Source organism: Cydia strobilella, chromosome 15 (assembly GCF_947568885.1).
Source record: "Cydia strobilella chromosome 15, ilCydStro3.1, whole genome shotgun sequence".
Classification (NCBI taxonomy): domain Eukaryota; kingdom Metazoa; phylum Arthropoda; class Insecta; order Lepidoptera; family Tortricidae; genus Cydia; species Cydia strobilella.
In genome coordinates, this window is record NC_086055.1 from 13,642,196 (window position 1) to 13,656,000 (window position 13,805).

Sequence of the window (13,805 nt, forward strand, 5' to 3'; positions counted from 1 at the left end):
TTCATACCCACATTATATGGCATTGACATCAGATAAAAACAAAAAGAAAAAAATATTAAAAGTGGAAAAATTCACCGTCTTGGGTGGGACTTGGACCCACGACCACTGGATCACTAGTACAGTGCTCTACCATCTGAGCCACCAAGACCGTACCCAATGCAGCGAAAATTTCCACCATATATTAGCCATTGGGAGGTTCTAGCGACATCTATCGTAAGAGTGTTACTGGAGTTCCAAGTCATATTGGAAATTCACCAGTAACGATGCGCTATCCCATACTAAATTAATTTAAAAATTAATTCCTATCCACTACTAAATTAATTTAGTAAGAGGAAAAGTATGAAAAAGGTTTCGACCCTAAGTAACCATAACTGTACACAGTCGCAAAGTGTATTAGTAACTGTTACGACACATCTTAATTCAGTTACTACTTTCTGCGATTCTGCGACCGGAATGGTTATATGGGCTATGATAGTCTTCATAAATTCATCGTGTCGTAATAGGTGTCCCAACCTGTTCCCCCTTCACATTTCGATTTCCGATGGTTCTTAATAACGTATATGTGTAAATTTCCGTTTCCAGGCCGTCGCTGGAGGAGATCCAGAGCTGGGGGCAGTCGTTTGACAGACTCATGCGCAGCGCAGGTGTGTGTTACTGTTTTTATATGTATAGTTTGAACATCGTAATTTTGAAAGTCGCTTATACTTAACCAGACGCACTTCATACTTCAACAACCCTTACGCTAGGTACTGCAGTACTTATCAGGACAACTAGCTTATTTTTGCTGCAAAATTACTCCGTATTCGAAGTCAATGCATATTAACATTTTTTTTTTCTTAAAAAATAATATAGTTACATGTACAAAAAATCCGCAACGCAGGCTTCGTCAGGTGGCTACAAATGCAAATCAGCAACATGCTTCGTCCCAAAAATACCAATGCATATTAAATCGGTTTTGAAAATATTCATTTCTATTTCATAATTTATTTTTACCAACTATCAGTACCTACCACAAAATTCTTAGTCACAGTTCATCACGTTTCGCGTTTGTCATATTAACATATTCACACACACTACTATAGATTACCGAGATCCATTAAAGTGAGATATTTAAAGCGGATCGAATTTCTTCGAAAGCTTGATCGAGAAATGTGGTTTTGTTTCACGATCTGAATTATCAGAGACCATAATATTCTAGGGAGAAGATAGGACCCCTAATGAACGCTTGAGCCACATACTTAAGTTCCAGTAACAATATGAACCTTGTCCAAGTGATCTACCGTTTGCGACTTTCCTAGTTATTTAGTTTACTTGTGCAGTAGGAAATATATAATTTATTACATTTTACTTATTAGTTTTCTTACAAAGAGCGCTGGTAGCTGGTAGCCTAGCAAATATCAAAATATTTACCAATCACTTTTCGGTGAAGGGAAACATCGTGAGGAAACCGGACTAATCCAGATAAGGCCTAGTTTCCAATCTGGGTTGGAAGGTCAAATGTCAGTCGCTTTCGTAAAAAATAGCGCTTACGCCAACTCTTGAGTTGCCAAGCAGACCCCGCTTCCGTGAGTCGTGGTTAAAAGCCGAGATAACGCGAGAAAGATGATGATGACTTGTTAACCCAGGTAGCAAATTGACGTCAGCGACGTCATAATGACGTGATAATGCTACCTGGGAAAGTTTTCGTTTAGAAAAGCACTAACGTGCGATTTTTAAACGGGAAGTCAGGCGTTCAAACCATTGCTCGTGCCAATGAGTTTCATGGAACTTCTGTATAAACATTTGGTTCTAATAATATCTTTGTCAACATCACTGTACACTAGTGTACGCAGTTATAAAATAACCCTTAAGAGTAATTTACGCTAGAACGGTTAGGGCCCGAGCCGAGGCTTCCGACACTTCGTTTTCTATAGAAAGCATCACGTGATCATCGATCATCCACCATAGAAAACGAAGTCGGACCCAGACCGTTCTATCGTAAGTCATTCTTAACTCTATAAGTATCATTTCATACCAGTGCTACGGTGTTCGGTAAAGTTTTGAGGAAATCGGGATTTTTCTGGGATAGGTCACATTCGTATAAACCAATTCCTGTGCCGTTTCGAGTTAATCTGTGTGTACTTTTTCTATAATTATTCGATCCCACTGATAATTCTCATTTTGAAAATAATATAGTCAAATTAATTTTGTATTAAGCAGAAATGTCAGCATACAATGTTATAAGCTTAGAAATAAATTAACCTTTTCGACGCCGTGTCAAACACAGAAGCTGTCATCCAAACGCCACGTCACCGAAGTGTCAAAACTGAAATTGAACTTTATGCGCATGCACGTAGGTCTATGTTGCTCTGTGGTCTATGACCGATTAATCGGTCTTTGACGTTTAACCTACGGTGGGTATATATCGGTCATTGGCGTCCAAAAGGTTAAAATTGGAAAATTACTGACTCGTTCGCTCGCTGTCCTTGAGTGAAGTCCCGGTAGCAGTTGGCAGGGCGATGGGGTAATGAGTTCATGCCCCGCCTGAGACAGTGAATTTTTCACTTTTAATTTATAATAAAGTCAGATCAGTTACTTAGATCCCGTTCAGTTCAGTTACTTAGATCCCGTTCAGTTCAGTTACTTAGATACCGTTCAGTTCAGTTACTTAGATACCGGTAGACCGTTAGACAAGAGCTCCACTAAGAAAAGATATTGTTCAAATCTCCGAAGGGAGTTTTTAAATCTGTGGCCCTAGTTAATAAGGGTACTACTGGTACAAGTCTCGGGCAGCGCAGGTGTAAAAGGGTGTAAATTCCACGTAACACTTATGCCCTTTTACCCTTTTTCACTAGGGCTACAGAAATGTGATTAAAATTTAACGATAAGGCTAGTTATTTGTGCCATTCTCAACCAAAAGGGTACTCATTGCCGGTTGTCGATAAGGCGCTATTTTCATATAGCTTCTATTTGAAAAAGACCTTATCGACAATCGACAATCTCTTCTTCTTGTCCTAAGCCTTACCCCATTATCTGGGGTCGGCTCTCCTTGTCTGCCTTCTCCACTGTTGCCGGTTTTGGGCTACGGTGTTGTCTACGCCTATCTCTTTAAGGACAATGACAGTCGACAATATAGCACCTTTCGGTTGAAAACGTCACATTTATAAAATCCTTATATTCCTTGTGTTTCAGCCGGGCGCAAGGTGTTCCGCGACTTTCTGCGTGGCGAGTACTCGGAGGAGAACATCATGTTCTGGCTGGCGTGTGAGGAGCTGAAGCGGGAGACGGACCCTGATGCTGTAGAGGAGAAGGCTCGCTTCATATACGAGGACTACATCTCCATACTTTCACCAAAAGAGGTCAGTTTCTTTCTTTTCTCTAACCGTTCTCTCATGACTTAAGGACATAAAAAGGAGAGTCCACACTTAGGTGAATAGATCCCCCTTTCACGGCTCAGGAACTGATATGATATAGGTAACTGTAGTCACGTTTTGTTACTCTTCTATTCTTCTCCGTATACGGAACAGTGATATTCCAGAAATCTGAAAATGCAATGCAAATACGTAGAGTTCCCATAAACTTGGCTATGGAAGGTAGAGGTACTGTTGACCTTCCTTAATCTATCAATCGTATTCTGTTTTCTTTCCCAGCATCTTTTTGTTATCCTTTTCTTAAAAAAACTTATCAATTCCAGGTATCCCTGGACTCTCGAGTGCGCGAGGTGGTAAACCGCAACATGGTGGAACCCACCCCGCACACGTTCGACGAAGCGCAGCTGCAGATCTACACGCTGATGCATCGAGATTCCTACCCGCGCTTCGTCAACTCACCTCTGTATAAGATGCTTGCACATGTGCCTAGCTCGCCGGCCGCATCGCCGCAGTGAAGCTATGTTTATGTACTGAGTGGACTTTCGAGTAGAGCGTTCATGTTCAACAAATGCAAACGTATCCGAGCGGCTTAGTGCACGATGCTCGCACTTTTCCGCTTGACGATACGCTGCCCGCCCCGTCGATCGTTCCGTTGGACGCACGCCACTTAGGCTGTATATTAAAGCGTTCATTATACGACAGATTCGAGTCTTTCGATAACTTTAATTTCGTGGATACATTTCTGAATAAAAATGGCAGTAGATTTTGATGGCGTTCTCCGGCATTAGGAGTCTTGTGCTTTTATAACCGGAGAAGTCATAAAAACTAACTCCTTTTAAAATGTGTCCACGAAAATGATTTCGTACAAAGCCCGAATAACTCATTCATGGATGATTCCATGATGGTGCATACAAAACACCTTTAATGCATTATTTCGTGAGCGTATTTATTTATAGCTTTACCACTTAACTCATACGGTCCGTGAACAACTTCCGTGATCCTCAGTAGGTGTAGCTCGGTTATATAACTTATATAAAACAAATCACACAGAATAACCTTCAAACCCACTGTAATCAACCGCTTAACTTATCACGATCCGTCTCAGTTAAATGGTAATTCTATACATGCGTATTTATCACTGGAATCAAATATAAGGACTTACGTTTGAACGAAAAGCGAGGCTGGCTCAACTGGTTATAATATTATTATCTTTGTATGCCAGAGAAATAACCTTGTGTTTCGAGAATGTGACACAGGTGATGCTCCATATTTTCTGCGCGGGAGAGATGTTAAAATGAGCTGCGCGTCGCGTAGTTCTAAATGGGTCATGTAGGTAATTTAGGTATTTTCCTGTTTAAGATGAGCTGTTGAGAGAGTAGTTACTAAATTAATTAATCCAAAGAAGGAATACCAAGTCTCAATTCTATGACTTTCTGGAACGATAGGGATCATGAAATGAATCTATTTTTGACCTAGTTGCGCCAGCCTTTCTGGTCAGTTAAAGCATTTGGTTTTGAGACCATCGTTAGGTTATCCGTCCCTAAACCAATCTAGTCTTGAAATTTCTTTGTGACCTGGGCTTTAACCGCGAAAATCGAAGTTCGTAAATTGCGGGCATCTTTCTCGGTCACTCTTATTACGCCTTCATTGGAGTAAAAGAGAAAGATCCCCGCAATTTGCGAATTTCGGTTTTCGCGGTAGGCCCCCTGTAGCTATCAGTCATAATCGTAGATAAAGAAGGGATTGAGATAGATTTCAGCGTATATAATTTTATGATTGAGATTGGCAGCTTTATTGTGAAAGTTTCTAGCTGATGAATTTTTCAATCTTCTGATCTAAGGTTCGATATAGAGTGCCCTGTTTCACATAATTTAATTTGCTAATAAAGACAACTTATCGATTAAACATGTATGTATGTGGGATGAGGTACGAAAAGCGAAGCGCAGTTATTATGGTCTTAAATTTTTCTATGGACAAACAAGGGGCTATTTTAATATAAAGTGGCTCTCATATAATAAATACGAAATTTACGTTGATGAATCTTTATCACGCTAATCTGTAATTTTGCTAGTTCGTATGTGGGTGGCCACTTTGAAACACTAGTCATTCTGATACGTCTTCTTTAACACTGTCTTCGTCTTCTTTGTCTGTTGTCTTTTCTTCTTCTTCTTCAAGATAATAATTACATATCTCGGTATTGTTTTGTTTTAATCCAAACACACTAGGAAACAAATGGTCTCGCGACACGTGTCGGCGACATGCCACAGGCGAAGTCGTACTAATTCGCGAAACTTCGCCTGACATACTTGGCGACATTGCACGACATTGACATACGCTGGCGACACGTGTGTTGCCAGACATGTCGAGATAAGTTCGACAATGTCGCGCCACTACATTCGACGTCACTGGCGACACATGTCGCGGGACTTTTGTCGCCAGGTGGATCTTTTAAGGTACATAAATGTGACGCATATTTTTCTTCAGAGTACACATCCAGGCGTATCATTTTTGACTTGGTTTCAGCTCCGAACTCGGGTTCGACATCTACTATAAAGTTGTAACAACCCATTACATGACTTTGGCCAGTGAAATGCCACAAGTTCGTGGCACCCAGACTGATTCAACGAACAATTTACGATAAGATAATCTGGTGTACAATTGGACTAACAACTGAGCATAATGTAGCGGGTTTACTATCTACTAGTTGCTAGCTAATTTATGACAGCGTTTTAATCGTCTTTTGTCATAAATTTTTGCAATTAGTATATTATCGAGTCCTAATTCATAACCCCATTATAAACGGCAATAATAAGCTATAGTAAAGAAGATATTCTTAGCGCAGGACAGCGTCAATGAGTATTGTCTTTAAACCCGTTGCATTAACAGTAGACGCCCATGAAACGGGTGTAGGGGCCGTATTAGCATAGTCAGATAACTGGTTTGCAGTCATTGAGCTTAACATGGGACCTGATTTTTGTATATAAAACCTTAGTTTACTTTGAGGATCATACTGAATCGACCAATGAAGTATAGAGAGGCCTCTATCTCTAAATACAATCTTCCTGTTATGTAAGTTTTAACTGAAACCTTACTTAAAGCTAAAATTTATTATAGAAACTAATAGGCACATGAATAGTAAAACTGAACAGCGTGTTGGACGTGCACGTAGCCTCGACCACTAGCACTATCACTTAAGAATTTATGTTCCGAATGAAAAGGACAATAGAGGCCTCTATTAATCAAATTATACTTATTCTAGTCAATATTCCCTCAACTTGGGAATGCTAAAAGTACATATGGGCCCCTACACCTTTCGTCTACTTGTCTCAGTTCGCCGTTGCGCATCTTGCACTTGACTGTGTGTCGAAGTGTCACCCAAGCAGCCAATCAGAGTGCATGTAGCGCCTGACCATGTATGTAGAGCTGAGGGCTTACCGCGAACCACGTTCGACGTGTTGTCTCCCTGTCACACTTGCGTACAAATTTACAAGTGCGACGGAGAGGCGGTTCGCGGTAGGCCTTCTGGTGTTCAAGAGTAATTTTTCGGCTGTCTTGGGTCGTCCAGGACGCTGGGATGGGTCTGGCCAACTGGGTCTTGTAATAACCACCGTGCCCGACCCACCACACTGTGCTCTGCTCAGTTTCGTGCCGTGGCTGTGTTAGACTCAGGTATTCGGACTCCGATTATAGAAAAGGCAAAATGATGGCTCAATGTCTGTTTTCTCTCACTGCGACATGAGATTCAGATTTAAGATTAATTTCTCAGCACAAACGAATAGTGCACAAGTTTTAGTGAACCCTTTTTAAATGTTGTAATCTTGTACTTTTATATGTACTTTTTTTTTAAGACATCCGGGATCCGGCCAGTCCTATTTAGGCCTCAGTAGTATAGCACATAGTAATAGGCCTAATATAATGTAATTATAATGCACTGTTTTCAAGACTGTACGGTTTTTCATGATGGGTACGACCATGACCGGATAAACCTTTAAACAGGGAGATGTCCTTTGTAAGCTCGCCGCTACTTGCAATATGCCCGAAAATGTAATCTAGTCATTATAAGAAAAACTATATTTGACCTAGTTTATAATTCAAATTTAAACCAAAGACTAGGAAAGTAACAAAAAAGTGCGAACTATATTGATTTAAACTAACACGATTTTCACTCATAATTTTAATCTAACACTGGACTTAATCGCGTAAAAAACTTACGTTTATTTATGGCCTGACGTTTCGAACGTGACGTTACGTTCGTGGTCACAGGCAGACTGGCGAGGAATTGTATCAACATCTTGCTGCGCGGGTTTTGAGAACTACCCGCACTTGAGGGACAGGGGATTTCGTCTTCGTGGAATCAAGGGATTAGCAAATGTAAGGGAGAAAAAACATCCCATCACATACCATCGGATATCGCGAGTGTTGTGTGTAGGCAAAGTGACAAGCACTAGAAGTTAATAATCAAGATCGGGTAGTTCGCAAAACCCACGCAGCAAGAAGATGTTGATACAATTCCTCGCCAGTCTGCCTGTGACCAGGAACGTAACGTGACGTTCGAAACGTCAGGCTATAAATAAACGTTAGTTTTTTACGCGACTAAGTCCCAAGTTAGTTTAAAATTAAAAGTGCAAACTGTTTAAATATTGTTATTATCAACTGAAAACTGACTGCTTTGTGGGACAAGTAAAAAAGTACAAATAAAATGATGTGCACGAACTGGTAAAGTAAGCACAAAGAATATCATACAGTGACCCGCCATTTTTTATCTCTATCGTATAATAGGGTATATGACTACTGGTCAAACCAGTTTCTTTTTCGAACTGTCAACTTGCTTGCTTGGCACTACTATGGAATTTATATGAAACACTAGCATGTGACGTCACAATCAAATTACCTACTCTTTATAGTTTTATACCGGTTCTAAAATAGAAATTGTATCTTAAAATAACTGCTGACTATGTTACTCTATTAATCTTTTGGTGCTTTATTTCATGCATGGTGTAAAATAATTTATTTCAAATACAGTGAAATACCCTATAGTACCTAATGGAAGGAAATTTGTTTAGTTCTAAGCATTTTAGTTTAAGTATTAATTGTAAATTAAAACTTGAAACAATTTATGTAAAGTAACGGCGAGAAACATGTGGCATCGGGTCTAACACAGCAAAGTACAATGTCTCGTCTAAGCCCTTGTTCATATACTACCTATATTATTTAACAATGCTCAGATACCGTCATAGAGTAAAATCCGATGATGCAGAATTATAAAGATCGGTATTTAAGATAATTTGTCACTTTACCGTTGTCTGGTTTAGATAAAGCTTTGGCACCATGTGCATAAAGTTAGAATGACAAAAAACAAAACCCAAAAATCTGAGCATTGTTACATAATATTTCGAATCGGTAAATCACAGATACTGATTCCATAAATATATGTACATTATAAGGGCATCTAGTCACTACACAGTTTCTTAACTGTGTTTTAAGACGACGACCAAATTGAGCCAGCATAGCGCACACAGCTAGCTATATGTTTCAGTCTTGATATATAGTCGTGCCCAGGTCGGGATCAAACCGCCAATGGGTTGCAATAACGACCCTACCTGTAAATAGTCTCAGTATAATATTAATTAATTTAAACGGGTACTAATTTTGTATATAGTTAGGTTAAGGTAAGTAGGTGCGCCGTGGCAACTTCACTGGTCCACCGCTCTCCAAACTTGTCACTACGACGATATGTCACTACACAAAACAGTCACTACAACGCACGTCATGACTTATGTCACTACACACTTAGTCACAATCAACGCCTTTGAACGCGGGCGGTACACAACATGACATACATATATTTCAGTCATCAAGTCAAGTGCTTGTCATTATACATTCCGATTATTACCATTTGACTTCCAAGTTATCGTCAATGCTTATTGCATAAATAAGAACCTTAGAGTACAAAAGAAATACTTAATAAGTTCCATAAGAAATTCTTTAGCAGTCAAACCTTTTGGCTTTAACTGTCAGAGCAATAAGTATAATAGTTACTTATAATATATCTTGAAAATAGTCATTACCATGAACGTAATTCAACTCATTCAACATAACTTTTATGTTATAACAAAATAATCATATTTATATAAGCAGAAAAAGTCAGTAGGTAAACAATGCATTTGGGTCCAAATTATTTTTGTTGTCTTATTTTTGATCGCTTTGTCACAGTTTGACTGAAAACAAATTTAAGAAGCCATTGTTAAAGTATGATTTTTGTTTTACGTAGTACGGCATATATTCTCTTACCGAAAACTCCGCCTGGTCGAATTTTTAGGCAAAAAAACCATGACGCCTAAATAATTTCGACTCACCTACTTCATAACACCTCGGCAGGAAATTTGTCCTTACTCTTAAATCCTATTGGCTGTGTGCGATGTGCCCGGTGGGATATATCATATGCCTAGTCGTTAATAGAGTATTTATGACATAACCTAATGTCCATATAGCCAATACAAATATAATGTGTAGGTGTAACCATTAGCCAACCAAGTTTTCTGACCTTAAATTATCAAATTGAATCCACAATTTCATTTCACAAACATCACAATCACGAACTATCCTTACACTGCCCAATGACGTCGTGATTTCATGACGAATATCACGACGTCAAGTCGTCACCTACACGATACGTCACAACATCATGATACGTCATGTCACAACATGTCAAGTCACAAGTGGTCCCCCGGCGCACCGCGCATCAACCCTCTAGTTAGAAGCAATAAAGGTGGACCAATCAAGTTTGCCTGATGGAAGGTCAACGAATAAATCTGTTCATGTATATTGTTGTTTTATTTCATAATTAGGTTCGTAACCTATTGCTCTAAACCCTATGACCATAATATTATACATGACAGAGGTAAATTAAGGTACGCGTAAAGTTGAGAAATGACACTTAAAGCGTTTGGGCAAACTTGGGACAAACTAACGCTTGACTAGTTAGATCGCACCAAATCGCACTCTAGTGAAATGGGAACTCAGGTAGCAAACTTAGGTTGACGAACGTAAACACCGTATGTTATATCAGCTGCTTCGGAATAAAACACATTAGGTTTAATTATGAATATTATTGCATTATCTTGGTATCATATCATCTACTACCAAAATCTAGCTCTAACAATCTGACTTTAAAAAAAAGTAATCGTGAACTCTTTGCCTGAACTACATAATAATATGTTTTTACAGTACATATGGTGCTACTTTCTCGCACTAGTGCATAAAAGAGCACTTTTCGTGCATATGTCGAAAGTTTAAAGGGCCATATGTACTGTAAAACGTTGTACGATACACGTGCGAATAGGTAATTCGAATTTCCTCTTCCGCACTTGTATAGTAAATAACTATTTTCATTTCTCATGCTCTGAAAGAAGGTCATTGTTGTGTTGAAAGTTGTGCCGAAAATAATACGTCTCTGCACTAGAGCATTTTACGTTCCAAGTACGATTTATTTTTATTTTTACGATATGAAATTGAAATTTGGGTTTAAATGAATTTGTTATAAAATTTCCATTCTGATATTTAACTTCCCATTCCATAAATAACGATACTTTTGCCTAAATTGTTAATTGAAAATCTCAAGAAATACTAAAAAAATGTATACTTAGTAATGTTTTTAAAAAACACATGCATTTACTTTCCTCGTATTCAAAATGAAATGAAAAGATAAGAAAAGCGCCTTTCATCCCTTGGTTAACAATCTACTATTACGCTGATGGATAGAACAAAGAAACTCATTCCATGTTTCACCACTTCCACCCGAGTGTAAGCACTCGATTGAACATGCGCGATAAACAATATGCACATGTAGATGTATGTTAACTTAGTTATAACTCATATAAGAAACGACGAGAGCTTGTAAAGTCGTCGTCAATAGAACTTGCAAACAATGTAAACATGTAAACAAATATGACAGATTATGTTAGCGTTTGACACATAACCTAACATTTTTACGAAGGTTATTTTCGCTGAAATATTAATAATTAACATTTAATTTAAATAAAAATTTGTATAAATAAAATATTTAAGTATATAGACTGTTGATAAGGTCATGGTTGTCCTTTTAAAAAGCAAGATTGCGAAGTAATGAAGGTAAAAAGATTTGTTTACATTGTTTGCAAGTTCTATTGACGACGACTTTAGATGCCGGATTTTCGTAAATTGACAGGATATTCCTAATGAATGTGAATTATTAAGTAACGCGCCACCTCTGGGCGAGTAGCGAAACTTGGTAAGACTGAAGTCCTCGTCGTGGTACGCTTTTGTAACACATGCCGACACTGACATATAGATGGCGTTAATAGCAATACATTTATTAAAAAAAAGAAACACCCTTCTTTGTCTTCTCAGTAAACGTAAACGTAATAGTAGTTTATATGACTGCTACATAATCAAAGGTATAAAAACTCGAGTGTGGGTTTATGAAACGAACGAAGTGAGTTTCATAATAGAATCACACGAGTGTTTTAATGCCTAATTATGTACAGTTACATACACTGCTTTATCTACACACATATTATAAACTTTCTATGATATATTCACTAACCTCATATTACAGCCGACATTGGGGCATAGTTGCTCTCTGGCGGAATTCGCGGATATGAGGTGGCGTCTCCGAAATATCTTTATCGCACATTTTACACGAAACTTTTGCTAGAGTTACTTTAAAAATAACAAAATAAATATTTTTTTTAACTTACAAACTAATTAAAAGATAAACTGCACGTCAAATAAAATATTTTTAAACATAAACAAAAAAATGTTAACGTAATTAACGTTAGTATTTTAAAAGTAAAACTCGTGTGAAATACCTAACTTGGTACGTATCAACTATCCAGGCTCGGAACCGGTTTTTTCTTCATGCAAAAAATACCAGTATTATTACGTACGTTTTCATTCTTTGGTTTATTATTTAATTTTTAATGGGACAATCTAATGATAATACGAAGTGGTTACCTAAATATATGATTGAAATCTACGTAAAGAGCAAAAAATACTTAACAATATTGGGCTATTTCGTGGTCTTGAAAAAACCGGTTCCGAGCCTTGGTACGGATGCCTTGTGTACATACATATTTTTATGGTACCCTTTACATAATCGGTCATCTACTTGGTCCCGTCAATTTAGTTTTCTTAGGGTTCCGTACCGAAATGGTAAAAACGGGACCCTATTACTAAGACTCCACTGTCCGTCTGTCTGTCTGTTTGTCTGTCCGTCTGTGTGTCTGTCACCAGGCTGTGTCTCATGAACCGGTGAAATAGACAGTTGAAATTTTCACAGATGATGTATTTCTGTTGCCGCTATAACAACAAATACTAAAAAGTAAGGAACCTTTGGTAGGCAAGTCGGACTCGCACTTGTCCGGTTTTTTTAAAATTGCCAAGCCATGGGAGTTCGCGAAGCCTACAGCTCATAGTGCCACTAGTAACCATAGCTTTTCCTTGCTTTTAGCAGAATTTTAATCATTAATGTGCTAAGAATTAAAATAAAGTTTCCTGAATTTTATCACTATAGGTACATTGCTGGCCCGTGGCCAACTGTACCACGTCAGACTGACGCCAAGATTTATAGCATCGTTATTGGAGTTGACTGTTTATTTCTCAGGATTAAAATTAAATCAACGCTCTACCTTACGAACAAGGTAAAATATATGTTTATAATGTACCTATAAAAAAAACATGCATTTAATTTTCTTTCAAGAATCAAGAATCAAATGTTTTGTTTGTGATAAACTTAAAACTAAATTCCCATATTCCTCCCTGGACATTATGGAAAAAAATTTTTTGGCGATGAAATTTTTGAAATTTTTTTGATTATTTTACAAACGTAGTCAGATTTTCTTTTCTGGATATAAACGTTATATCCTTTTTCACATAAAGAAAGTAATAAATTGGTTTCAAAGCCTTCCAACCGCCCGGCTAGCATGGATTTTGACCTTGATGATTGCGCTGGTTCAATTACACGGTATCTGTTCAGCACCTCGGACAAATCCATACCCGTTTCTTGTGCCAGGATGGTAAACTCAAAAGGATAAATAAAGATAAATAAAGGCCCTACACACTCACCCCCGGGCCCCGTGGCGCTTTTGCAGGTCTTCGGTTAAATTTGCTTCTTGTGCAATGTTTGATGAATATGTTATTACTAGCTGTTGCCCGCGACTTCGTACGCGTGGATTTGTTTGTTGTTGGTTATATATTCTACATAAGCATAATATAGAACATTATGCAGCGAAAGATATTGGTAGGGACGGTTAATCATTTGTTAATAATTATACAACGCATGAAATTTGTCTTTCACAAACTACGAAGTTTCAAGACCCTAACTGAAAAAAGATATTCCCGATATAATCCCTCTCGACCCTCTTAGAAGATTTACAAGTCCACTATTTAAAAAAAAAACTCTCCCGAAACTATTAA

At 38.1% G+C, this 13,805-nt stretch overlaps 1 protein-coding gene and 1 long non-coding RNA gene across 2 annotated transcripts in view; both read left to right on the top strand.

Moving 5' to 3' along the window:
- The window catches only part of LOC134747599 (regulator of G-protein signaling 20), a 28,861-nt gene extending 22,426 nt beyond the window's left edge, over positions 1–6,435 (top strand). The window contains exons 4-6 of the mRNA XM_063682191.1: positions 583–644; positions 3,172–3,338; positions 3,674–6,435. Of these exons, the coding sequence (XP_063538261.1) occupies positions 583–644; positions 3,172–3,338; positions 3,674–3,865 (421 nt within the window). The 3' untranslated portion in view covers positions 3,866–6,435. The remainder of the gene's footprint in view (positions 1–582; positions 645–3,171; positions 3,339–3,673) is intronic.
- Positions 6,436–6,445: 10 nt separating this feature from the next.
- Positions 6,446–10,173, top strand: LOC134747600 (uncharacterized). Its single transcript, XR_010128348.1, has 2 exons — positions 6,446–7,478; positions 7,974–10,173. It is a non-coding gene; the product is annotated as an uncharacterized LOC134747600 (long non-coding RNA).
- Positions 10,174–13,805: the final 3,632 nt, after the last annotated feature.